This window comes from Rhodotorula graminis (genome assembly GCF_001329695.1).
Source record: "Rhodotorula graminis WP1 unplaced genomic scaffold RHOBAscaffold_5, whole genome shotgun sequence".
NCBI lineage: Eukaryota > Fungi > Basidiomycota > Microbotryomycetes > Sporidiobolales > Sporidiobolaceae > Rhodotorula > Rhodotorula graminis.
The window spans coordinates 1,128,606-1,152,685 of NW_017264932.1; the positions used below are offsets into that span (position 1 = coordinate 1,128,606).

At 67.7% G+C, this 24,080-nt stretch overlaps 7 protein-coding genes across 7 annotated transcripts in view; 4 read left to right on the forward strand and 3 right to left on the reverse strand.

Moving 5' to 3' along the window:
• The window catches only part of RHOBADRAFT_64864 (uncharacterized protein), a 186,160-nt gene that overhangs the window by 111,160 nt on the left and 50,920 nt on the right, over window positions 1-24,080 (forward strand). The window contains exons 6-7 of the mRNA XM_018418600.1: window positions 12,726-12,736; window positions 12,875-12,876. The gene's annotated coding sequence lies outside the window, so the exon portion shown is untranslated. The remainder of the gene's footprint in view (window positions 1-12,725; window positions 12,737-12,874; window positions 12,877-24,080) is intronic.
• RHOBADRAFT_53012 (uncharacterized protein) lies at window positions 929-6,157 on the reverse strand (the record flags this gene model as incomplete). Its single annotated transcript, XM_018416619.1, has 10 exons — window positions 929-2,777; window positions 2,840-3,078; window positions 3,153-3,196; window positions 3,270-3,563; window positions 3,662-3,839; window positions 3,905-3,971; window positions 4,039-4,068; window positions 4,256-5,571; window positions 5,704-5,990; window positions 6,132-6,157. The coding sequence occupies 10 exons, from the start codon at window positions 6,155-6,157 to the stop codon at window positions 975-977; spliced, it is 4,284 nt and encodes a 1,427-aa protein (XP_018272061.1). The 3' UTR covers window positions 929-974.
• Window positions 7,271-11,367, forward strand: RHOBADRAFT_53013 (uncharacterized protein; the record flags this gene model as incomplete). Its single annotated transcript, XM_018416620.1, has 8 exons — window positions 7,271-8,296; window positions 8,363-9,410; window positions 9,485-9,693; window positions 9,755-9,831; window positions 9,898-10,266; window positions 10,335-10,542; window positions 10,628-11,138; window positions 11,241-11,367. The coding sequence occupies 8 exons, from the start codon at window positions 7,271-7,273 to the stop codon at window positions 11,321-11,323; spliced, it is 3,531 nt and encodes a 1,176-aa protein (XP_018272062.1). The 3' UTR covers window positions 11,324-11,367.
• Window positions 11,256-16,135, reverse strand: RHOBADRAFT_53014 (uncharacterized protein; the record flags this gene model as incomplete). The annotated part of the gene is made up of 14 exons (XM_018416621.1): window positions 11,256-11,529; window positions 11,592-11,651; window positions 11,716-11,916; window positions 11,979-12,366; window positions 12,428-12,519; window positions 12,587-12,706; window positions 12,775-13,235; window positions 13,326-13,555; window positions 13,620-13,936; window positions 14,003-14,372; window positions 14,443-14,792; window positions 14,853-15,764; window positions 15,838-15,918; window positions 16,070-16,135. Coding segments are annotated over 14 exons (3,921 nt in total), but the record flags the coding sequence as incomplete, so codon positions are not given.
• RHOBADRAFT_53015 (uncharacterized protein) lies at window positions 16,182-18,688 on the forward strand (the record flags this gene model as incomplete). The annotated part of the gene is made up of 16 exons (XM_018416622.1): window positions 16,182-16,259; window positions 16,329-16,336; window positions 16,407-16,593; window positions 16,658-16,830; window positions 16,903-16,977; window positions 17,047-17,166; window positions 17,237-17,310; window positions 17,387-17,549; window positions 17,641-17,793; window positions 17,851-17,973; window positions 18,047-18,052; window positions 18,120-18,184; window positions 18,247-18,308; window positions 18,372-18,425; window positions 18,518-18,528; window positions 18,592-18,688. 16 exons carry the CDS (start codon window positions 16,182-16,184, stop codon window positions 18,623-18,625), a joined length of 1,386 nt encoding a protein of 461 aa, XP_018272064.1. The 3' UTR covers window positions 18,626-18,688.
• RHOBADRAFT_53017 (uncharacterized protein) lies at window positions 18,826-20,715 on the forward strand (the record flags this gene model as incomplete). The annotated part of the gene is made up of 10 exons (XM_018416623.1): window positions 18,826-18,876; window positions 18,952-18,959; window positions 19,026-19,209; window positions 19,288-19,466; window positions 19,561-19,635; window positions 19,706-19,731; window positions 19,794-19,920; window positions 19,991-20,239; window positions 20,314-20,472; window positions 20,539-20,715. Coding segments are annotated over exons 1-10 (1,185 nt in total), but the record flags the coding sequence as incomplete, so codon positions are not given.
• On the reverse strand, window positions 20,993-23,495 carry RHOBADRAFT_53018 (uncharacterized protein; the record flags this gene model as incomplete). Its single annotated transcript, XM_018416624.1, has 6 exons — window positions 20,993-21,142; window positions 21,225-21,628; window positions 21,693-22,290; window positions 22,377-22,948; window positions 23,036-23,233; window positions 23,348-23,495. 6 exons carry the CDS (start codon window positions 23,493-23,495, stop codon window positions 20,993-20,995), a joined length of 2,070 nt encoding a protein of 689 aa, XP_018272066.1.

Here is a 24,080-nt window from a genome sequence, read left to right on the forward strand (position 1 = left end):
CTCGTCTGCCGTGTCGTCGAGGTCGCTCAGGTCGCTCGACTCGGCCGATGGCGTGGCGCCGGCGCCGTCGCCGTCGCCGTCGCTGTCGGGAGCAGTGGCCGACACGCCTGCGCGCCGGGCAAAGGCGCTCAGCGTCGACGCGACGGACGCGCTGCGCTTGCGTCTCGACGCCTGCTTGGCGACGTGCTTGGCGACGACGGCTCGGGCCGCCTCGATGGAGCTGAGCGGGATGGCGAGGAGGGAGCGGGTCGTGCGGACCGAGGTTTGGTGAGGGTCGGGGAGGGTCGCGACGGCGGTCGACTCGGTGATGACGACCAGGTACTTGTCGTGGAAGCCCGCGAGCAGCCCTGCGATGCCGTCGACGACGAGCGTGAGGCTGTCGTCCTCCGCGCCGCGGTCGCCGCCCCACTCGCACGCGACAGGCTCGGCGCTGCCCCAGGGGAGCTGCACGGCTTGGCCAAGGTGCTGCTGCTTGTTGTCGGCGACAGGCGGGCACAGGACCAATCCCTCGGCTGCGAGGTGGACGGCGAGGCGGCGGTGGAGCGTGTGCTGAATGGTGGCTCGAAGGACGGCGTCGTCGACCGCGTTGGCGTGGCCCTTGCGGTGCGGTTCTGTAGGCGGTGCCGGCATGCTTGCGCAGCTGTGCGCTGTGCTCGGCGAGGCGTGAGAGGAGAGCGAAAGCCAGCTCCATCGTCGTCTCGTTCGATCGCTCACGGCTGAGTGCGGGGAAGTTGCGCTGCTCAGTCTGAATCACAACGAGCTCTCTCCCTGCTCGTCGCAGCGTCCAGGCGACGTTGTACAGCGATAAAAGTCGGCGTAAGCTCGCAAAGACTCACCCGCCGACAAGCCAGAGCCGCTCGCCGCCGGTAGACATTGCTCTCTCGAACCGAGCACTCGTGCTCGTGCAGCTCGAACCTCGACCCAGCTGGGCGTTCGACACAACCTGCTTCATGTGCAACACGAGAGGTACAACATCAAGTCTCGTCGTCCTGCGCCTCGACCTCCTGCTTGGCGAGGAGCCGCCTGAACCAGCTCCCGCCCCCCTTGGCCGTGCCCTCGGCGACCTCCCTGTCCTTCCGCTCCTGCGCGATCCGGTGCTCCTCCTGCCTGCGGTGCGCCAAGTGGCTCCTGCGCTCCTCCTCGAGCAGCTCGCTGCGCACGGCGGCGCTCTGCGAGACGCTGACGGCGCCCGCCGCGTCCTCGCCCGCCGCGTCCTCGAGGATGACGGCCTCGTGGGCCGCGACGCGCAGGTGCCCGAGCGTGCGGGCCGACCGCATCGACGTCGCGACCGAGGCCGAGCGGGCCGTACGCGTCGTCATGGGCGAGGCGGGAGAGGTAGGAGAGGTCGGGCCCTCGCCCGTCGTGACGCTGCCCGGGGTGGACGAGGCCGACGGCGAGCGGTGGCGCAGGCTGCGGTTGGGCGAGAGGTGCGTGTCGCGTTGCGGCGAGGACGGGCCCGGGACGGGGGGAGGGAACGGGTAGGCGGACGAGGACTGAGCCTGCTCGGCGCTGCTCATGGTCGACGGCTCGTCGGTGAACGACGGGATGCCCGGCGGCGACGGTCGCGGAGCGTCCGGGTGGCGCACGAGGACGGGCGAGTGTCGAGGCGACGCGGCGACCGACGACCGACGGCCGATCGAGCTCCTGCGGCTGGCGGCGCGCACGAGGTTCGCCGCCGCCGGCTCCTCCTGCTCCGCCTTGGCGGCGACATCGGCGGCGACGCGCACTCGCTCGGTGCCCTTGAGCGTGTACACGCCGGCGCCGCCGACGCTCATGCTCGACAGGCGGCTCCCGACGCGCTTGAGCTCGTCCGGCGACCGGTCGCCGTCGTAGATGAGCGACGCGGGCGACATGACGAGCTTCTCCGGGCTGCCCTCGCCCTCGTCGTCGTCGTCGCCGAGGTCCGTCTCGGCCTCGTCCCACTGCCCGACGATGCCGCGCCCACCGGCGCTCGAGACGAGCGCCCGACCGTGGTAGTCGACCGTGTCGCCAAGGTCGACCGGCTTGAGCGGGTCGCGAGGGAGCCATAGGGTGCGGGCGAGCGGCTCGACCTCGGCCGGGTTGCGGTACCGCAGGTGCGACACTGGGCGGTCGTCGCGCACGATGGGCGGGTGCGGCGTGACGAGGGCCCGGGTCGCCGACTCGCCGTGCTCCTTGACGTCGCCCTTGCGGTCGCGCTCGTCCTCGGGAATACGCTTCTCGCCGGGCACCTTTTCCGCCGAGACGGCTTGCGCGGCGGCATAGTCGACCGCTCGGACCGCCGGGTCGCCGCCGCCGACCTGCGACGCCTGCGCCGACATGGCGACCGACGTCATCTGCGGCGAGCCGTGCGCGCTCTCGTCGGTCGTCGAGCCGTCGACCGAGACGACCGGGTCGAGGATGTGGCGGCCCCAGTCGTCGGGCGCCGTGCTCGCCCTCGGGCGCTGCTTGACCCTCGCGGCGCCGAGCGAGGCGGCGCGGTCCGTCTGCGCTCGACGATGCGCGGCGAGCTGCGACGTAGGACGAGGATAGGGGTGCGGGAGGGGGTCGGAGGGGTGCAGGGCGAGGGAGGGGAGGGTGACGATGGCGAAAGTCTTGACGGTCGAGAACGCCTCGGACAATGCCGCCCGGCGAGAGCGGACGGCGGCGCTCTCGCCGTCGTCGGCGAGCGGCACCGACAGCTCGGCGAGAGGGTCACCCTCGCCGCAGATGGCGTCGATGCACGCCTCGTCGACCTCGTCCATGAGGTGGTCGAACCAGCGCGTGCCGAGAATCTTGACGGCGACGGCGATCGGGATCTGCAGGCTCGGCGTACCGTCAGGATCATCCTCGAGAGCTTGAGGTAGGGAGAGGGACGCACAAGAGGGATACAGGCGCCGCCGCAGGCGAACTCGCGCAAGACCCAGAAGAAGGCGACCATGATGAACGACGCAAGGATGCAGATGTCGAGCGAGTACCGGAAGATGCGCCGGAACCACACTCGGCCGTTCATCTCGAAGTTGCGGCGGTAGTAGACGTGCGCAAACTGCGACTTGAGGACGATGGTCGAGAAACCGAAGTAGACCCACCCGATGGCGAGGACGAGCGGGTTCAGGACGGCTGCGGGTGCGCGCAATTCAGCTCGTGTACGCTCGACGTCGACAGGAAGGCGGGCAGAGAAGAAGGGGACGAACCGAAGATGAGACAGATCGAGATGACGAAGAGGTGGTTAGGCAGCCTGCGGACGGACGAGGCGACTAGGTGAGCTCGTCGAACCGCAACGACGACTGACAGAGGGGACGAGGACGCACCACGTCTGGGCACCGAAGAACCTCGGGATGTTCTCGAGGGCCCGCTTGCGCGGCGCGACGTACTTGCGAATCGATGCATGGTTGATCCACGAGATGCCGAGCAAGGACGTCTCGACGCCGTTCTGGACGCCCACTTGAAGGAGGAGGTACGAGACGAAGAAGGTCCCGGCGCGCGGAAAGGCACCGGCGACGACGTCGAGGACCGAGGTCGGCGACGAAAACGCGTTGAGCAGGGCGGTAAAGGCGGTCGTGCCGATCGTGAAGACGACGAGGAGGTTGATGACGACGAATTTCCTGCGTGTGAGGAGGCGGAGCAGGTCAGAGGAAGATCGAGAACGAGAGGGAGAAGGAACGAGGGAAGAAGGGACGAGGGAAGAGGTGCGAGGACGGACCAGTACGACGACTGCGTGAGGCGGGACCATTTCGACTCGGTGATGATGGTGCGACCGTGACGCTGAATGAGGCCGATGACGGTCGGCGTGTACATGTTGAGGAGCGCGATGAGGGCCGTCGGGAGCAACGAGGTGACGATCGACTGGGCGACCGGGTTGGCGACGAGGAAGTTGGCGACTGCGGCGACAGGGGGCAGCGCAAGTCAGTTGGGCACGTCGAGAGAAGGGAGAGAGAGGACGCACGACTCGGTACGTGATCGCGGAGCGAGTTGAGCGAAAGAAGACCGATAAGGATCGAGATGGGGAGGACCTGCGCCGACGCCGCCGAGCGTCAGTAACCTCGCGCTCGTCTGAGGAAGAGAGACGAGGGGACGCACCCAGATGATCGTGATGGCCCAGATGAGCGCCTGGAGGAGCGTCCCTCGCAGCAAGTCGGACGAAAGCGAGGTGAAACCTTAAAAGCTTTAAAAGCCTTATATATTCTTTTTTTTCTTATAAAACTTAAAACCTTAGAGGCTATTTAAGTTGCTGATTTATATTAATTTTATTGTTCAAACATGAGAGCTTAGTACGTGAAACATGAGAGCTTAGTACGTTAGCCATGAGAGCTTCGACGGCCTCGGGGTGCGCGCGCTTGTCCTCGATGAGCGAGTACAGGAGGTTGTGCTTGAGGAGGAAGTAGTCGATGGCGGGTACGGCGGCCGAGAAGTACCGCAGGCGGAACAGGGGCTGGAACCGGTCGAGGATCGACGGGTGGTGCGCCTGGAGGTCGTGCAGCGCCTCCCACAGCGTCTCGGCGGTGGCGCCGGTCGTCATGGACGACGGGAGCGCACTGCGGCTCGAGTCGAGGAACGGCTTGAGGCGCTCGAGGAGGACGTCGTCGCCCTCCCTCGCCTCGTGCTCGACATCTTGCCGGCGGACGTGCTTCTTCCACCACGCGCGCTTGCGGTCCTTGGGCTTCTTGCCCGCCCGCAGCGCCTCGTCGCGCTCGAACCGCTCGCGGACCCACCGCATGACGGCCCGGGCGAGCTCGACGTGCGCCGTCTCGAGCTGGTGGAGCACCTCGCGGTACCGCGCAAAGTACAGCTGGTTGAGCTCGGTGTGGCGCCGCACGAGGACGATCTCGACGATCTCGGCTGAGCCGGGCGAGGTCGGCGTCGACCCGCCGCTGTTCTTGGTCGGCGGGTACTCGTGCTTCTCGACCGGGTCGGGCGGCGAGCTGGACGAGGTCGGGGCAGCGACGGCGGCGGCGCCGGCGCCGGCGGTAGGAGGCACGTCGCGCAAGTACCGCTCAAAGTACTCGCGGAGGCTCTGCTCTGACCGGAGGAGCGGCGGGATGTTGCGCACGAGGCAAGTGCGGTACCGCCAGCCGATCTCGCTGTCGGGGATGCACGGGTCGAGGTCGAGGGTCGGCGCCGGCGGTTGCGGCGGTCGCGCAGCGTCGATGGTGCCGATCGTCGACAGCTGGTGGCGCTCGGCGTCGTCGCGGATGAGGCGGCGCAGCTCGTTGCGGCGGACCCGGAGCGCGCCGTGACCGAGCCAGGTGAGGTTGGCGATCCACGACAGGATGACGATCCACACGGCGACGACGTGGATCGGGAGGAGGTGCAGGCCGCGAGTGCCCTGGACGAGGGCCGTGAGCGACGCGCGGTCGATGGCGTCGCTGTCGAACGACGACTTGGCGTACAGGTAGTTGATCGACATGAGGATCGGGAAGAGGGTCCACGCGAGGCACGTCATCCAGATGAAGCACCCGCCGAGGAACCGGACGTAGAGGGTCGCGTCGGCGCCGCAGTGCGTCTCGTACCACGACTGGGGGAGCTTGTAGGCATCGAGCGCCCACGCGAGCGGGCGGCCGTAGTTGGGCGTCTTGGGGCCGGCGACGTACGAGCGTGCGCGGTAGATGTAGCCTGCGGGGAGGGGGAAGAGTTAGTGTGCGCTGCTGGAGGTGCAGGGAGTGCCTCGAGCGCCTGGGAGGGTGCTCGACGGCTGGTCGGGGCGCTTCGAGAGGGACGAGAGCGGCCAAGGCAGGGGGGACGCACCCATGGCGTAGCCTTCTACGCCTCGATCGCGCGTCGGCTCTCCCTTTTCGCGGCGCGCATCCTCGTCCGAGTAGCGACGGAGGCGGCTGAGGGTCTCCTTGAGGATGAGGCCACCGGCGATGAAGCAGCCGGCGGTGATGGCGGTGCTCTTGAGGCCAGTGAAGGTGCTCGCGAACGTCTTCTGGTCGATGGTGGCCAGGTTGGGCGACGAGAGGCGAGCCTTGGTGGCTCGATACAACCAGGGGGGAGGTGGAGGTGTGGACCGGCGCGGCGGTGCGGGTGGCGCTCTGCGGCGAGAGGGAGCGGTGCTGGACGGAGGTGCCGCACAGGTGGCTCGATCGACAGCAAGGTCGAGAGTGGTAGAGGACGAGGACGAGAGGGAGAGAGCGAGGTGGCTGGCTCGACCGGGACCTCGCTCTCGTCCCGACAAGTCGCTCTGCCAGCTCTTGCGCATGCTCGCCAGCTCGACAGGGCCACACATACCACCGTCCATCGTCCCCGTCGCGTCACCCTCTTCCCCTCGCCCCCCATCGGACCGCCTCCTCCTCATCTCCCCCCCTCGCTCAACACTCGAACGGCTCGGCCTGCGCTCGTCGAGGGCTGCTGCCACGGCAACTGCACGCCCCAGCTACCACTGCACGCCAGGCCATGCACTGCGCGAACTCGCCAGGACCGCCCAGCACCCTCGCCCACTCGGCCACATCAATGGCGATCGGCCTCTCGATCCTCGACGACAACAACACCTCGCCGCGCTCTCCAGCTCAGCACGGCCTGCGTCGTCCACCAGGACTTGCTCTGTGACAGCGGCGCTGCCGCTCTCGACGGCTGTGTGCTCGCTGGCTGCCCCGCCCTCCTCCTTCCCTCGACCCGGTGGAGCCTGCTTCTCGCCGGGCGGTTGAGATGCTCTCGCTTCGCTCAGGACTGCCGTGACCCTTGTCGGGTCGCGGAGCGCCAGTCTCTGCTCCCGTCGGCTTCGAGCTGGGCCAGGTGGAGCGGTCAGAGCGCCTGCTCTGCTTTCGGCGCCGACTCGCGGGCGCGCTACTCGCGCTGTCTCTTCAGCGGCTCTCGAACAGCCTCGCCTGTGCTTCTGTCTCTGTACTACGTGCGCGAGCGCGGCAGAGGAGGTCACGGCGACGGCGGCAGCCTTGCGTGCCGGCGCAGGTTCGGGCGAGCACAACATGTAATGACACGGCGTTCGACACTTGCACGCGAGCGAGAGCTATCAGGGAGCAAGGAAATATGCTCTGGCTGAAGTGGCTCGGCGAGAATAGCGAGACGTCGTCGGTGTCGAGGCGGACGGCGGCCGGCAGCGAGCGCGTCTTTTCCCTCACCTCCGCCAGCTCCTCTGCACCGAGCGACAGCGTGTAGCAGTCGAGTACATCCACGAGCTGCAGCCACCTTTGCCCTTGCACCTCGCCGCGACCGCCCCTCGTCCGGCCTCGTTCCCTCCCCACCGTCCTCGTCGCGCTCCGCCTCGTCGCCAGCACCGCCGACGCGTCCGCCAGCAGCATAACGCGTCTTGGAGCACACCGAGTACCTCGCCGCAGCACCCTCAGCCGCGTCCAGCATGGCCGACGAGCTCGACCCCGTCCCCGCTCCCCTCCTCGCCGACGCGCTCTCCGTCTCGACCGACGTCATGCACGCGCTCGCCGACGCGCACGCCGGGCCCTTGGCAGCCGTGCGCGAAGTTCCCGCGCCTGGCGAGGACTCGCCCATGGTCGACGGCACGCGCACCACCGACGCGACCCCGCACGCTGACGACCCGGCGTCGAGTGCTCCACTTGGCGGCGCGCTGCAGCCGGCCTCGAGCGCAGACGACGCCATGCCGCCTGCTGCACAGCCCCCAAGGCCCGCGACGCCGCCGCGCACCTCCTCGTTCGGCGCCCTCCCTTCGTCCTCGTCCTCGTCGCAACACACCATCACGGCCGCCATGGCGACCCTCTCGCCCGCCGCCCACCCTTCCTCGCAGCACCACCTCACCGAGACCGAGCTCGCCGATGACTCGCCCGACCCGTTGCGCATCATGGCCTCGTCGTCGGCGGCCCGCTCGTCGAGGACCCGCAGCCCATCCGCCGGCCCGAGCCGCGACCGCCTGCAGAGCTCGCCGACCTCTACGCGCTCTCGTTTTCGGTCCAAGACGCCCTCGGCCGCGCTCGGCGGCGGCGCCATCGGCGAGAACGTCGGCCCGCATTCGTCGTCGTCGTCGACCGCCGCGCCGCTCACCACATCGCGCCGCGGCAGCCGCGCACCGTCCGTGCCGCTCTCGCTCGCCGGTGCCCGGGCACGCGGTATGAGCACCGGCCCCGATGCCGCCGCGCCCGACTCGGACGACGAGCTAGCGCTCGGCGGCGCGCCGACCCACCGGCGCTCGTCCGGCGTGTCGACCACGGGCCGGCGCGTACAGACGCTCGCGTACGTCGAGATCCCGCTCGCCAAAGGGTCGGCGGTGGGCATGCCGAGGGCGAGCGGCGGGTCGGCGAGGGCGGCGACGGGCAAGGGCGGTGAGGGCAAGGCCAAGCCGAGCAGCGAGCCGGAGCAGGAGGGGCAGAGACGGGCGAGGACCGACCAGCCTTTCGAGTTCGACTTTCCTGCAGTGCGTCTACCTCCCCCTTATGTCCTGCACTCGCCCGGGAACGCGTCCCTGACGCTGTTTCCACAGCCTCGCTCGCGCCCTTCGAGCGGCTCCCCTTTCGCCTCGCCCAACCCGCCTGTCGCCGCCTCAACCCCTTCCACCACCGCGCCTGCACCCTCTCGCACCAAAGCGAGCCCCACCCTCCCCCTCCACACCGAGCCGCCGCACCCACAGCCGCCGCACGAGCCCATCCCGCCCTCGTCCCCCCTCACCTCGCTCCCGCCGTCTCAGCTCGACCGCACCTCGCCCGCACCTCCCTCGGCGGTGCGCGGCAAACGTCCTCGTCGCTCGGCCGCAGCCGCTGTCCCCGCCATGAAGGACGACAGCTCGAGCGACGGCGAGAGCAGCAGCGACGACGAGGAACCCGAGCGCGACAGCGGGCAGCCCGGCAGCTCGAGCGCGACCGAGCTCGCCGCGAGCCCGAAGAAGAAGGTGCGCGTCGCTGGAGCGGCGGCGGCGGCGGCAGCGTCGGCGCCGGCAAAGACCAAGAGGCGGCCGCCGACCGTCAAGAAGGCGGTCGCCGCCGCGGCCAAGCCGCCCGGGTCGGTCGGGCGCGCGCCAAAGGCGGCGATGGCGGCGTCGGGCAAGGGCAAGGGCGGCTCGAGGCGAGGGTCGGCGGCGAGGTCGAGCTCGTCGAGCGACGAGGAGGAGGACCGGGCGGCGAGTCGGCGGGGCAAGGGCAAGGTCCCTGCCGCGGCCAAGGGCAAGGGCAAGGAGAAGGAGCGAGAGAAGAAGGGGGCGGGACACGACATCGAGTGGGACGAGACGCAGGCGCTCAAGCTCGCGGCGGCTGAGGCCAACCGCGGGACGAGGCGCCGCTCGAGCATGCGCGCGACGCTCAAGGAGGCCTCCTCATCCTCGTCCTCATCTCTAAGCGAGTCGGAGGCGACGGAGGAGGACTCGCACGTCGAGTCGGACGACGCGTCGAGGGCCAAGCCGCACCTGTCGCCCAAGAAGCGCGCTCGACCGCCCACCAAGGTCAAAGTGCGCTCGTCGTCAACCGGTACGCCCAAGCGCGCCAAGCCGTCCAAGTCGATCGAGGTCAAGGACAAGAACAGGACGAAGCAGCTTGCTCGTGCGTCGCCCGTCCTCCTACCTCGGCTCCTTCCTCAGGGTCGATACCCTGACACGCCCTTTGCCTCCTCGCAGCTCCTTCTTCTTCGCCGACAAAGAGCTCGTGGCTCCCTCCTCCCGGCTCGTTCGGCAGCCAGGTCGGCGGCAACGACCGCGCCGCACCGCCGCAGACGTCCGAGGAGCGCGCTCGCGACTGGAACCTCAACGCGCTCCCGCGCGACCGACCCGTGTGGGCTCACATTCGCAAGGCGGGCGTCAAGGAGGGCTTCTGGTGGCCTGCGCAAGTGCGTCGAGCTCTCTCGCTCAGTCTCTTGCGCGAGTGCTCACCCTTTCGCGACCCTGCAGCTCGACTGCCCGCACTGGCACACGCCGTTGCGGATCAAGCTCCTCCTCGACACCGACTCGACCATCCTTGAGCACAGGTGCGTCTCTGTCTCTCTCGTCCATGCTCTCGAGCGCTCCTGACCCTTTTCTGAGCGTTCCTCCAGCTCCGACACGATCGAGTTCACCTCGCCCGACCATGACGACCTCGTCACCTTCCGCCACCAGCTCAAGCTCCGCTTCGACCACGCTACTTTCCGTGACTCGCCGGACGTGTCGGCGCCCTCGGACGCCGCCTTCAAGAGCGTGCTCGGCGACGCCGTCATCAAGTACGCGGGCCCGGGCGAGTCGGACGACGACGACGAGGGCCTGCTCCCGCCGTCGAGCATCGGCACGAGCGCCAACAAGCCGAGCAGCCAGGCGCGCGTCGCAGTCGAGGAGCAGGAGTCGAGCGAGTCGAGCGAGGAGGAGGAGGTCAAAGCGCCAGTGCTCGACGACGACGAGCGGTGGCTTGAGGGAGGAGGCGAGGACGCAGGGTGCGTCCCTCCTCTCGTTCTTCTCGTTCGCGCTGCGAATCGTCCTGACGTCGCTCGAGCGTGCGCAGCGTCCGGTTCCCCTTCTTCTGCCTCGCTCGCCAGCAGCGCACGTGGTGGGCCGCTCGAGCGGCGAGCTACGAGCAGCCGTCGCCGAGCAAGGGCGGTAAGCGGGCAACCCCGGGCAAGTTCGTCGTCAAGTACACGGACGGCTCGGTCGGCAAGGTGTCGCGCAAGGACCTCCTCACGCCGACTGACTCGGCCTTTTTCACCGTCGAGGTGCGTCCTCCTTTCTCTCTCTCTCTCTCCCTCTCTCTCTCTCTCTCTCTCAACTCGATCACTGACCCTCTCTCGGTCCTCGCAGATGGGCAAGACCGAGCTCGCCGTGCCCAAGTCGTACGTCGCCAACCTGCGCGAGTACTGCTCGACCTCGCTGCCGCCCGTCTTCGACAAGATCATCAAGGAACGGCTTCCCCTCGCCGCCCCGTTCAACAACGCCTTCCACGCCGGCGGCAGCAAGCGCGAGCACCTGGCCAAGATGTCGGCGTTCGGCGAGCTGTCGGCCGAGGCGCTCGACACGGTCCAGGACGCCATCGACCGGTGGGCGAGCGGCGCAGCGAGCGACGACGGGCAACGGCCGACGGGCTCGGAGCGGTACGAGGCGCTCGAACGCTCGGAGCGCAGCCAGTACCGCGTCGACGTCCTCCTCTCGATCGCTGTCGCCCTCAACTACGCCGACGACGAGGGGCTCGCCGAGAAGGCCGAGGCGGACCTCAAGGCGCAGGGTGTCGCCAACCCGAGCGAGGAGCAGGTCGAGGAGGAGGCGTTCAAGCTCGCTCGCGGCGAGCTCGACCTCCGTTCGGCGACCAGGACGAGTGCGTCCTCCTTTCTCCCTTCTCGCGCTCCTTTCCGACTCTCTATCTCTCTCTCTCTCTTTCAAGGTCGCCCTTCCTGAGACACTCTCTCGTGCCTCGCAGTCGACGCCATCCGCCAGTCTCGCCACATCGTGTCGGCCTCGCGCGAGCAGAAGGCCAAGGAGAGCCGGACGAGGTCGAGCTGAGGAGGACTGTCTAGCGTTGCAATTGCGAGATTAAGGGTTGCGATGGGGTACAAGGAGCGCGAGAGAGTACGAGGGAGTATGAGAGAGGGAAAATAGTCACGCAGAGCTGCGTGAGTCGGTCGTCGGCTCGTCGTCGCCGCTCGAGTCGTAAGGCGTGACGGGCGAGGCGTCGAACAGGGCCTCGAAGTCGGCGACCGAGGATCCGCCTGCAACTCACAGCGTCAGGATGTCTCGCGAGGCAAAGAGAGAGAGAGAGATGAGAGCGGACCAATGATGCCGAAGAGACGCTGGAAGCTTGCGCCGATGTCGTTGAGCTGGAGATCACGTCCTGCACGTCGAGAGGAATGTCGGCTCGTGCTCGAGGCGGCAGAGCGAGAGAGAGTACGGCGCACCTTCATCGAGGTCGTGTAGGCGTAGTACAGGAGCGACTCGCTGCCGCCCCGAACGAGCCGGCGTCGCACGATGTCGAGGTCGCGCAGGCGGGCGACGAGTCGCTGGCGCGCTTCTGCTGCCGGCGGTAGATAGGCGGGCAGCGGCGTCTTGAGGACGACGGCGGACGACAGGAGAGAGAGGAAGAGGACGACGTTGCCGACCTGCACGGGCAGCATCCTCGTCAGTTTGGGAAGGTCACAAGGGGCGAGGGACGAGGACGGACCATTTCGCGCCGCTCGCGATTAACAGGCAGGACATAGTCGCGACGTATGACGGCGAGCCATGCGTCGCGCTTGGTCATGCGCACGATGGCCGTGAGCGAGTCGAGGATGGCCTGGCACGCCGCAAGGACGGGCCGGTACTCGTGGACGGGGAACGGGCCTTTGAGCCGTGGCTCGTGCTTGGTCGACGCGAGCAGCCCGCTCACGCGGATGAGCGTGAGCTGCAGCTCGATCTCCATGGCGACAAAGTCCTCGTCGGGCTGCGGCGGGACGAGGGCCGTGCGCTCGTTCGAGATGCCCTGGATCGTCGACTGGCGCGACACGGGCGAGTCGCCGAACGAGTAGGCCTTGACGATGCGCTCGTAGAGGTAGGACGCGTTGAGGAAAAACCTGTACGTGCAGAAGGTCAGGCTAAAGGGACTCAGAGGTCGCGAAGGAGGCGAGGACGTACTCGGACAACCCGCTGCGGAGCTCTCGACGCGCCTCGAACGGCCAGACGTAGCTGCTGACGAGGAGGCCCCAGAGCACGCCGACAGTGACTGCCTGCGGGCGAGGGAGGACACGAGTCAGGCCGGGGCAACGTCTCGCCGACGGCGAAAGGTGGACGCACAGCGAAACGATGGAGCGCGATCGACTCGACCGGGATGTCGGCCTCGCGCAAGTTGAAGCAGTACAGGCACGTGAGGTTGAACGTGAGGAGGACGAAGCGCGAGGCCGGCGCGTACTGCGGCTGCGGGCGGCGAGCAGGAGGTGAGCGACGCTGGCAAAAGGACAGCCACCGAGAGAGAGGGGACGCACTCGAGTGATGGCGACGTAGAAGCACGGCGCCGAGAAGACGGCGCCGAGGACGGGCAGCACGTAGGCATTCTCGGGGAACGCCAACGTGCACGCGACCGCGACGAGTGCGCCCGTGGCGGTGCCGACGACGCGCCCGGCGGCGAGGAAGTTTGTCGCGCCGAGTGCGGGGGCCATGACGACGATGAACGAGATGAGGGCCCACTCGCCGCGCCACTCGAGCCAGAGCGGGCGCAGACGGGGGATAAAGGCGGCCGAGCACAGGACGGCGGCGCCGAAGCCGGTCTTGACGGCGAAGCGGACAGCCGGCTGCCGCATCTGCCAGCCGACGCGCCAGAAGTTGAGCTTGAGGCGAGCGACGAACGTCAGGTTGGCGCCGTCGACCTGGTGCGACGAGAGGGCGCCATCGACGATTTGCGGGAAGACGGACCGCCGCTTGCGAGCCGGCGTCTGTAGAGCTCGAGCTGCGACGAGACACGGGAGTAGAGTCAGTAACGACGTGATGGAGGATTAGGAACCGGCGAAAGGACCGCGAGGGGAAGACGAGGACGCACAAAACTGCTTGCGAAGGAGGGCCGCCTTCTGGTTCAGGCTCGTCTCGGCCGCCCTCGCGCTCCTGGACCCGACGAGCAGCCCCGCAAAGCGTGCGAGGCCGGCGACTGGGCCCCACCGACGCCGACGGTCGACGAGCTTGCGCTCGACGATCTCCTCGGTCGCGCGGATGTGGATGAAGACGTCGAGGAGGTGAAGGAGCTCGCCGGCCCACTCCTCGTAGTTGAAGGCGCTGCGCATGTGGATATCAGGAACGTGCGTCGGTTTTGCCAGAGAGAGGGAAAGATGAGGCGCACAAGTGGTAGATGCGGAAGAGGTTGTCGTTCGGGGCTTGCGTCGCCGACGACGACGGGTTGGCGAACGGGTCCGGCAGGCCCTCGCCGCCGAACAGCGTCTTCTCGGGCAGGCTGCGGTACAGGACCTTGACCGCCTTCGAGTGCTCGCGCTTGAACAGGTTGAGGCTCTGTTCGAGCTCCGACTGGAGCGTCAAGAGCTCGTCGGCCGAGAGGGCAGTCTCGGGGTCGTCGCGGCGCAGCTCAGCTCGGGCGTTCGAGCCGGCTTTGGTGCGGATGAACGAGGTGCGGAGGAACGAGAGCGACTGCTTGCTGATGGTCTGCGCGCGCGGTCGAGGGAGGTGAGCGGTCGTTCGCGAGAGTGGGAAGAGCGGGCAGGGGCGCACCGAGAGTTGCTGCAGAGACGGCCCGACTCGTTCCCTGAATCGCTCGAGAACGACCATCTCGTCGAGCAGCTCGGCCCGCTTGTCGTCGCTCACGGCCTCGCCGCCCACCTCGCTGCCGTCCAGCCTGCCCTCGTCTCTCGCCCGCAGCAGCTCCCACTGGAGCGCGCACCCTGCGCGCATGCCCGTCAGGCCCTGAGCGAGACGAGTCATGCTCGCGACGACCTGGTCGTACGACGTCGACGTGCCGGCCATGCGCGAGTCGAACACCTCGAACTTGGCCTGCGACAAGGACGCCTTGAGCGTCGTGAACGAGGCTTGGTGCGCGTCGATGGCCTTCTTGAGGGTCTCGGGGCTCGTCGAAAAGTCGGTGCTGCGCAAGGAGAGGCAAGGAGAGTGAGCTCGTGAACCTGGACCGAGAGGGTGAGAAAAGGGAGGCGCACTCGAGGAGGAACGTCTTGGTGAGCATGTCGAGGAGGGTGCTGAAGGACGACAGGGTATTGTTGAGGTCGGCCTGGAGCTTGCTCGTCGCGCTCTGGGGCCAGACGAGGAAGCAGATGGCGTTCGAGATGGCCGACCCGAACGCGGCGAGGAGGAGGACCTGCGAGATCGCCCGACCGTCGAACTTGCCGACGTGGATGGCGCCTTCTTTGGTGAGGATCGACGAACAGACGAGCGACACGAGCGAACACGCCGTCGCGACCGTCGGCTTGCCGAACGCGACCTTGACGTACGCGAGCGCCGCGTACCCGCCGCCGAGCCAGCAGACGAGGATGAAGGCGTGGCCGTATCCCTGTGTGTGCAGCACGTCAGTGATACGCCTTTGACGCAGAGAGAGAGGACGAGGACGCACCAGGAGGTCGTAATGATCAAAGAGGACGGCCGACGCCATCGACCCGCACGTGAGGAACGCCGCGTAGGCCGCGCCGACAAGCAGGAACAGGTCCGCCTCGATCATGCCGCCGATGGTGCGCGCCGGCATGAAGTAGACAGCGACTGTCGCGACGACGTGCGCGTTGCGGACCGGGCCGTCGACGTCCCAAGGTTCGCCGACGAGGTCCGACAGGATCGGGACGAAGGTGAACAGCTCGCCGATGTAGTAGGCGAGGACACACTTGAGGATGTTCTTGACGAGCGGCGAGGGCGGGTAGACGTGGCGGCCGAGGATCGACCGGGCGGAAGAGCTGGCAGGACCGGCTCGATGGAGGAGAGGCGGGTGCTCGTCGTCGTCGTCCTCCGTTCCCTCGTCCGCGCCGCTCTCCTCCTGCAACGACGGCGCACTCGCTCGGCTCTTGGCGTCGCCATCGCCCGCCGTCGCCCCGTCCCGACCCTGCTGCCCCGCCGCCTCGTCCGAGCCGGCGCCGAGATCGAAAGAGCTGTCGGCGACCGAGTACGTCTCGGGCTCCTCCTGGAGCGTCGACTCGGTGAGCGTGCGCGCTCGTGGGCGCTCGACCCGCTCCCTGCTCGACGACTGGACCCGCAAGCTCGACCTGCTCTTGCGCCGAGTCGTCCGACGAGGCGAGGCGCCCGCGTCCTCGCTGCTCACGCTCGCCCGTCCGAGCGCCGTCGTGAGCACGCCCCAGCTCTCCGGGTTGCCCTCGTGCTCTGCGCGTTCTGCCGGCGTGCGGTACCGTCCCGCCTCCCACAGGCCGCCTTGCCGACCGGCGTCGACCGCCGGGAGCGACTGCCGGTGCGGGCTGGCGACAGTCCCCCAGCTGGACGGGCCGAGGGAGGCGACGAGTCGAGAGTAGGTCGAGGCGTCGTGCTGGGCAATGGCGAGGGGTTGAGCGGGCAGAGGTGTCGCCGCGCCGGAGGCTGTGGGGGAGGGGCGGGCGGACGAAGGGCGCGACGGCCGCGGGAAGGTCGCGTAGCTCCTGGAGGACGCCAGATCGAAGTCGCTGGCGAGGCCGAAGGTAGGTCTGCGCGAGAGCAAGGCCGAGAGCGGGCGTGCGGCTGGCGAGCTGCGATGAGAGCGAGGAGAGCAGGTTCTCCCATCGACGAGGGCGAGTCCTCTCGCAGGGGAGGGCAGTGCGGGTGTGTTGCGGACCTGTGCTCTCTGCCAACACGCACAGCCTGGCTCAGACTGTGCCCGAGCGAGGCGAGGAGCGTGCTCTTGGTCTCTCGGTTCGCTTTCATCTCTCGCTTGCTCTCTCTCCCTCGCTCTGCCTCTGGCCTGCTCAGCATGCAGTCCGGCATGGTCGGTGCCGCTCCTTCTATCGCCCAGCAGGTCCAGGACCAGACCGAGCGCGATTGCGAGACGGTGCGTCCCTCCTCGCTCTCGTCCTCCCCCCTCGGTGACGAGCCACTGACCCGCACGTCGCTCGCGCAGTGGCAAGAGTGCGTCCCTCGTACTTTCCGAGTCCCTAGGCGTACCCTGATTCGCTCCCCATCCCCGCCCCGCCCCCAGCTTGATCACGGCGCAGGACGACTTTGTCGCGACCCTCCTCCAGCACCGCGCCGAGCTCCAGCACCGCCTCGCCGAGGCCCAACAGCAGTCGTCGGCTCTCAAGGAGCAGAGTGCGAGTGCGAGGGCGGAGCAGGAGAGGCTTGTCGGCATCGGCCAGCTCGAGGCGCAGGTCGCCCAGGCTCGCGAGGTGCGTTCCCGCTCGACTAGGCCCCTCACCCTCGATCCTGGGCTCACACTCGACTCTCACACAGACCTACCAGGAGCACCTCAAGGCGCAGGAAGAAGCCGAGAAGACGCTCGCCAACCTCGACGCCCAGCTCGCCCAGCTCAACCTCCGGTCGACCCAGCCCGTCGAGCCGCTCAAGGCGGGCGTGCGCGCCAAGGCCGACAGGAGCCCGCCGCTCGTTCTCGTCCTCATCAACGGGTGCGCCCTGTGTCCCCCTTCTATCGCGTGCCCTGCGCCCTCGCTCACGTCGGGCCCGTCTTCCTCCTGCAGCACGGTCGCGCCCTTCTCGGACGCGCTCATCCAGAAGGGGACGGCGGGCGGCAGGGAGGCGTCCTCTCTTCTGCGGTGCGTCACCTTGTCCGTGCCCTAAGCGCGACGACGACTCGAGCCCTGACGTCGCCCCTGCGCCCGCAGCGGCCAGATCGAGCTCGACATCAGCAGCCTCTCGACCGAGGGCGAGCTCAAGGGTCTGTGTTTCCTGTACTACGACCGCCTGCAGGTCATCCCGTCGCTCGAGCGCAGCCGTGTCATCAGGTGCGCCCCCTCTCCTCCTCGTCTTCCCCGTCGCGCATCCTCACTCCCCGAGCTCTCTCCCCCCTCGCAGCAACCCGTCTACTTGGCGCAACTTTGTCGACGGCTTCTCGCGTGTCACGGGCAACTTCATCATCGACGTCGCCAGTGCGTCCCACCTCTCTCGCCTCGTGTTTGCGTCGAGCGGACCAGGACTGACCGCGCTCGAGCCCCTGTTTCCCAGACAGCGCGCCCGCCGAGGAGCACATGGCGGCCGTCCTGAGCAAGGTCGGCTTCATGTCGAACGTGCAGCAGGTCTACCTCGCCGGCGTCCACCCGGAGCACGGCGTCAGCGACGTCGTCGAGCAGCAGCCCGACGCGACCGCTCAGCTCGGCGAGGCCTTTCTACTAAGCTCTCATGTTTAACGTACTAAGCTCTCATGTTTAACGAACTAAACCCTCATGGCTAACGTACTAAGCTCTCATGGCGTCGGACAGGGTTCGTCATCTTCCCCTGCCGGCCATGGGCGAGCTCGCCGACTCGACCATCGAGCTCGCCGGCGTGTTCGAGTCGTCGATCGCCCTGCCTCTCGCCTCCAAGCCGGGTCAACGCTCGATTCACGTCAAGCCCCCTTCTCCGGCGAGCATCTAGTGCGCCGGCATCTTGCGCGAGAGCGCCAGCGCGTGCTCATCTTGAATCCCTCGCAGCGAAGGAGTGTCGCGTCCGGCAGCGGCGAGCACGACTAGCGCATCTATCCGACAGGTGCAGCTCTCGCCCGAGCGCCAGACGGTCAAGATTGACCCGAACCGAGGGCTCCTGCACCAGGGTCCGTCCTCCCTCCTTCTCCTACGTCCCCTCGTCCCTCGAGCCTGACGACTCCCGGCTTCTCCCCTCTCCAGATCCGATGGTGTACGTCTTTGTCCCCCGTCAGATCACGTTCTTGAGACCGAGTCTAACCTCCCCGTTCGCCGTACAGCTGCTTCCACCACTACCTCTCGCCGAGGGGATGCACTCGCGCCCAGTGCGCCCACTCGCACGGCTGTACGCCCGCCTTTCTCTTGCAGGAACCTCTTTACGTACTGACTCGGTACCCCCTGGCGCAGACGAGATGACCGAGGGGCAGCTGCGTCGGCTGCGCGAGGACGTCGGGACCTACCCGTGCAAGGTCCGCCTCGTCCATCTCTCTTTCCACCCACCCGGCCACCTCCCTGACCGGCTCGTCCCACAGGAGCTTCGCGAAACTGGCTACTGCACGCACGCAGCGCGACGCGACGAGATGTGCGTCCCTCGCTTCCCCACTTTCTTCCTCTTCTTCCTCCGTCCGCGTGTTCCGGCGACTCACACGAATCTCTCGCGCGCCTCTCTCGCAGCTGCATGTTCTCGCAGTACGTCCTTCGTTCTCTATACCTTTCCCACGAGCGCCTGGACTAACGACTTCCCGCCTGCAGCGACAAGAAGATCCTCGCTCGGTGGAGGACGTGATGGGGGAGGAGCAAGGAGGGAGGCGAGATTGGCTTGGTCGGGCGCTTGAGATGTAATGCTCTTCCTGCGTGCACATCGAGAGTCCGCCCGTTCGCGCCAGGCCTTCGCTCGGTCGACGTCTCGCTCTCACGCTTTCGGCGCTCTGTCCTCACCTCGCTTCCCCTCTGCCCGGTCGACTTGCTTCGTGCGACCCAGTCGACATGCCCGAACTCGGCGAGTCGCTCAGCGACGTGCAGGCCAAGGCAGACGAAGTGCGTCGAGCAGTTCTCCTCCTCCTCCCCCCACTCTCGCTCGTCCCCGCTCACCTCGCTCACCTCGGCCCGCAGTGGCAGTGGTAAGGATGCCCAGCCCTTCTAAAGCTCTCTTGAGCCGAGCTCATCCTTGCCTCGCCCCCTCACAGTGCCCTCGACAAGGTGGACGCGCTCGTCGCCGACCTCATCTCCGACCAGTCGGCCCTCGCCCACGACATCGAGCGGCTCGAAGCTGTTCAGCCCGAGCCCACCAGCACCCCCGTCAAAGCTGCCACGCAAGAGCAGGAGCGCCAGATCCGCGATCTCGAGCAGGAGCGCGACCAGTACCACGGCGTGCGTCCCTCGTCTCTTTCGTTCTCTCCCTCTCTCTGCTTCTCGCGCACCGGGCTGACACTCGCACATCCTCTGCAGATAAATCTCGAGCTCGAGCTCAGCGTCCACGACCTGCGCTCGAGGATTGCCGCTCGCACCGCCGACGTGGAGGCGGCCAAAGCGGCGGCCCCGCAAGCTCAAGTTCGTCCGGGCGGCGCGAGCGGCGCCGGCGATGCCGCGCGTTGGCTCGAGTCGGTCATTCTCGTTCTCATCGACGGGTTCGTCCCTTTTCCCTACCTAGACTCGGCGTTGAGCGGCGCTCAGAAGCGCTCGAACCTGACTTGGGAAGGTCCCGCCGTCGCCCGCTCGCAGCTCGTCGGCGCCGTTCAACGAGCAGCTTGTTCGTCGCGGGTGGGAGGGAGGAAGAGAGGTCGGCGAGAGGGTGAGGTGCGTCCCCCTCCTGCCTCGTGCGGTCGCTCCGGGCCCACGTTACTGACAGAGGCTCGTGCGCTCGCAGGTGGGAGGTCGAAAAGGACCTGCGAGGTGCGTCCACCAGTTCCTCTTTCCTGCCCGCACACTTACACTCTGAGCCCTCACATCTGCAGAGCACGACATCGAGCTCGAGGAGGGGCACGACGATACGGCGGCGGCGAAGCAGCCGAGCGTGCTGTGCCTCTTCTGGCACAACCGCAAGGCGCTTCTCTACAACTTCAAGCAGAGCAAGGTCAGCTCGTGCGTCTGCCTCTCCCTCTCTGTTCAGGAGACTCGTACAATTCGCTCATACGACTCGGCGCGGCCACAGGAACGACGGCGCGTGGGACTCGTTCCTCGCCGGCTTCAACAGCGTCCCGACCAACCACGCCCTCGACCACGGCGAGGCGAGCACGTGTGCCGCCATGGCGCTCGTCATCTCGACTCTCGGGCGCTCGAGTGCCGTAAAGCGCATCTACCTCGCCGGCGTCAACCTCGAGGAGCTGCACGAGACGCTGCCCGACCTGCGTCCGAACAAGGCGACCCTCTTCCACGTCGACCTCGTCCCCAAGCTCGTCCTGTGCGTCCCCTCCTTCTCTTCTGTCACAGGGCCTCGCATCAAAGACTGACCTCGTGCGAGCGCCCGTCGTGCAGGGTCGACCACCGCGAGACGGACGACGCGCGCGAGACGCTCCTCACCTCGGGGTGGCGCGTCGCGCGCTTCCTGCGCTACTTCAGCAGCCACCACGGGCTTGGCGGCGACCTCGGGTGGGCCTACAGGCCGTCGACGCCGATCCTCGGCCCCGGCGACCAGTGCGCTCTCTCTCTCTATTTCCCCGTTCCTCGAGCGAGGACTGACCTCGGATTACTCGCCCGCAGGAACCACGACATTGGCGCCGACGAGAACGGCTTCGAGGACGTTTACGAGCCGCAGAAGTTCCAGGCCCAAGGAGGGTGGACAACGGTGGGCGCGAGGGCGGGCAAGGCGGGAGCGAGGAGGTGAGCGAGCAGGAGGTCTGTGCGGCGCTGTGCAACTCTGTCCCTTGTCTCTCTCTCGCTCTCAGCCTTTCCCGTCGAGTCGTCGAGAACGTCGAGAGCGAGAAAGGACCGAGAGCGACGAGCGGGCCGGCTCTTGGACGAGAGCGAGGAGGAGCGAGCGGTTCGAGAGCCTGCAGCAAGGACGCATCGTCACTCTCTCGAAGCGCTGGACGAGGCGAGACCAACTCAAGTGTACGTTGCACAAGGGGACTGCGAAGCGAGGGTGGTACAAAAACACTGCCGAGAGAAGCGACTCGTCGTCCTCCTTCTCAAACCGACCGGCTCCTCTCGCCGGCTAGGCCCGCTCCTCTTCCTTGACGCCGCGCCCGTCGCCGACATCCATCGTGGCGCTCATGTCGCGACGGGCCTCCTCGGCGACGCTGCGCGCCTTGGCCGCAAAGGCGACGCTCGAGGAGCTGAACTCGGCGAGCTTGGCGAAGAAGACCTGCGCGCGCACGAGAGAGGGGAGGGAGAGTCAGGCTCGTCGTCGGCATCGTCGAGGAGAGAAGGAAGAGAAGCAGACGGACCGTGTAGTAGTCCCTCGACTTGCCGACTTGCGCCTCGAGGAATGCCGAGTACCGCGCCTGGCTCGCCGAGTCGTCGGGGAACGCCGGCTCGCGCGCGTTCTGCGCGAGCGCCAGCCTCGCGTCCTCCTCGACGACGCAGCCAAAGTCGACCTTGACGTCCATGCGGCGCTCCAAGGTCGGGCCGCCGACCTCGTCTCGCTCGATTGGACGCCACAGCTGCTGAACGGCGACGATCTGCTCGTCCGACAGGCCGATCGTGCGCAGGTGCTCGACCTCGGGCCCGTATGCGCCATTTTGAGGCGGTGATGGCTGTAGAGCCGAACCCGGCGTGGTCGGGGCAGGCGGGACCCGAGGTGAGGGCGTACCGGCTTCGCTCGCGCGAGACTTGAGGGCAGCATCGTCGACTGCGTGGAACGACGAGTCAATCACCGCAACGAAGGAGGGACAGGGGACGTGGTCGTGACGTACTTGGGATAGGTCGGGGCGGCGAGGACCGGACGAACGCAGAATTGCGAGGCGGGCGCCACGAGTTCCTGCGCTCGAGCCAGCTGACACGGACGGCGTACCCGTCGACGACGGCGCCGTCGCACTCGATGATGGCCTTGCGGCACGACTCGTCGTCTGCGAGGTCGGCGAAAGCGGTGCGGGTGAGCCCGGCGTGGCGGACCTCGATGAAGCCGACCTTGGACGCCGACAGGTAGCGACACAGGAGCTTGCGGATGCCGACCTCGGTCGTAGACGGCGCAAGGTGCAGGAAGAAGAGGCCGGGCTGGCGCTCGAACGACGCGAGCTCGCTCTGGGCCTGGGGGCCGATGTACCGGCGGTCGAGCAAGTCCGAAGCCGGGATGCGGGGCTGCGTCGACCCGGTGTGCTTGTCGCAGAAGCGCGATGCCGAAAGCTTGACGCCGTCGACACGCAGGCCGTGGAGCTCGCGCATCGCCTTGGTGGCGGCGGACGCGCTGTCGAACCCGACAAAGGCGAACCGCAGCGGCTTGTTGCGACTTTTCGACATGAACATGTCGAAGGGCCGGACGCCGAGGCCAAGGAGCGTCTCGAAGATCCACCGCTCGCCGATGGACAGGACCATGTCGCCGACCGTGATCCAGTGCGTCGAATCGGTGCGGCCAGCGCAGCAGACGGCTTCTCACTGACGGCGCTGCCGCCAGCCGTCGCGGACGCGCTCGACAGGGCTTGAGGAAGCCGCACAGGGGAGATGTCGCGCTGCTGACGACGGGGCGAGGGCGATCGCTGGTGACGAGGCAAGAGGCGGCGCTGATCAGGACGGGGCGAGCGCGAGCGCCGCTCGCGGCCGTCTCGCGCATACGAGTCGCGGCGACGGTCGGGGCTGCGAGAGCGGCGACGAGGCTCGTGACGGTCGCTCCCGACGCGCGAGGGCCACTGGGCGTTCTCGCTGCGGCGCGAGTCGTCCCTCGGCGACGGGGCGTGGTCGCTCGGACCGTCTCGGCGGGACGGGGTCGCCGCGTCTTGAGGCACGAGCTCGTACAGCGTATTTGAGGGCGAGTCGACAGGACGATGCGGGTCGTCGTGAGGAGGCGTGGGCGGTGTCGGCGCGGCGTGCGAGACAGGAGCGAGGACGGCTGGAGCGCTCGACGAGTCGGCCGACGGCGGGTCGGGCGGGCCGTCAGGGCCGTAGCCGTGCTCCTGCAGGTACTCCTCGGCGGCATAGAGGTCCATCGTGAAGCTCAGGTCGTACGAGATCGTCGCTGCGAGGGGGAAAGACAGCGTCAGGCGAGGTTGCTCGTGCGCGCCGACGACACGGAAAGGACGGGAAGAGGGAGGAGGCAACGCACCTCGCTCTCGTCCACCGTCGTCCCAGCTGCTCAGGATCGACTCGATGGCGGGCAGGGCGCGGGACGGCATGTTCTGCGCGAGGTGGTCGGTCCTCGCACCTCGATGGAGGAGGCACTCGGCGATGAGGCGGCGGACGGGCGTGCGACGGGTCGGGTACAGGAGGGCGGCCTCGACAGGGCTTGTGCGGTACAGGGTCGCTGTCGCAGGGACAAGGAGAGGGTCAGTCTCGACAGCCCTGGCTCGTTCAACCCGGACGAGGGGGGGGGAGGTCGACGCTCTCCCACTCGCTCTCCCGTGAGAGGGGGACGCACCTGTGCTGTTGACCTCGGCCTCGCCGCAGTAGAGCAGGACGAGCAGGACGCCGAGCAAGTCGTCGCGCTGGACCAAGGCGACGAGCTCGTTGGTGCGCTCGCCGGGCGTCATGGCGCTCGGGTCGGCGAGGACCGGCACAGCGGCCATGATGGACGTTGCTAGACTCGACTGGAGGCCTTCAGGAGCAAGCACGAGCAGAGTGTCGAGAGGGAGGAGCGAGGGTCGGTCGCGTCCTCATCTCTCTCGACCTTTGGTCCGTCTCGCTCGCCTCGACACGCTCAGAGCCATTCATCGATGCCTCATCCGCCGTACAGCATGCGCTCTCGCCCAAGTGCGGCATCCCTCGAAGCGCCCAACGCCGCCGCCGCTTCGCCGTCCTCGTCGCGACACTCTACCCTCGAGTCGCGCCGCGCTCTCGGCGCCAGGGCGAGCGGGATGGGGCGCGACCCGGGTACGCCGGTCGGGAGACTTCTCGCAGCAGAAGGGCTCGCAGTGCGCAGCCCCAGGAGGGTCAGGCACAGGAGCTTGGCCGACAAGTGCGTCTCGCTCCCCTCCCCCTCTCGTCCCGTCTCGCCTCGCACGCTCACGCACAACCTCCCGCAGAGTCATAGACTGGCCGTCCAACGCTCTCATGTCGCTCGAGACGTCGGTACAGCTCCTGTCGTTCGACTCGGCCCGGCCGCCCTCGCCTTCCACCTCGTCCACCTCGTCGTTCGCGTCTCCGCCTTTGTC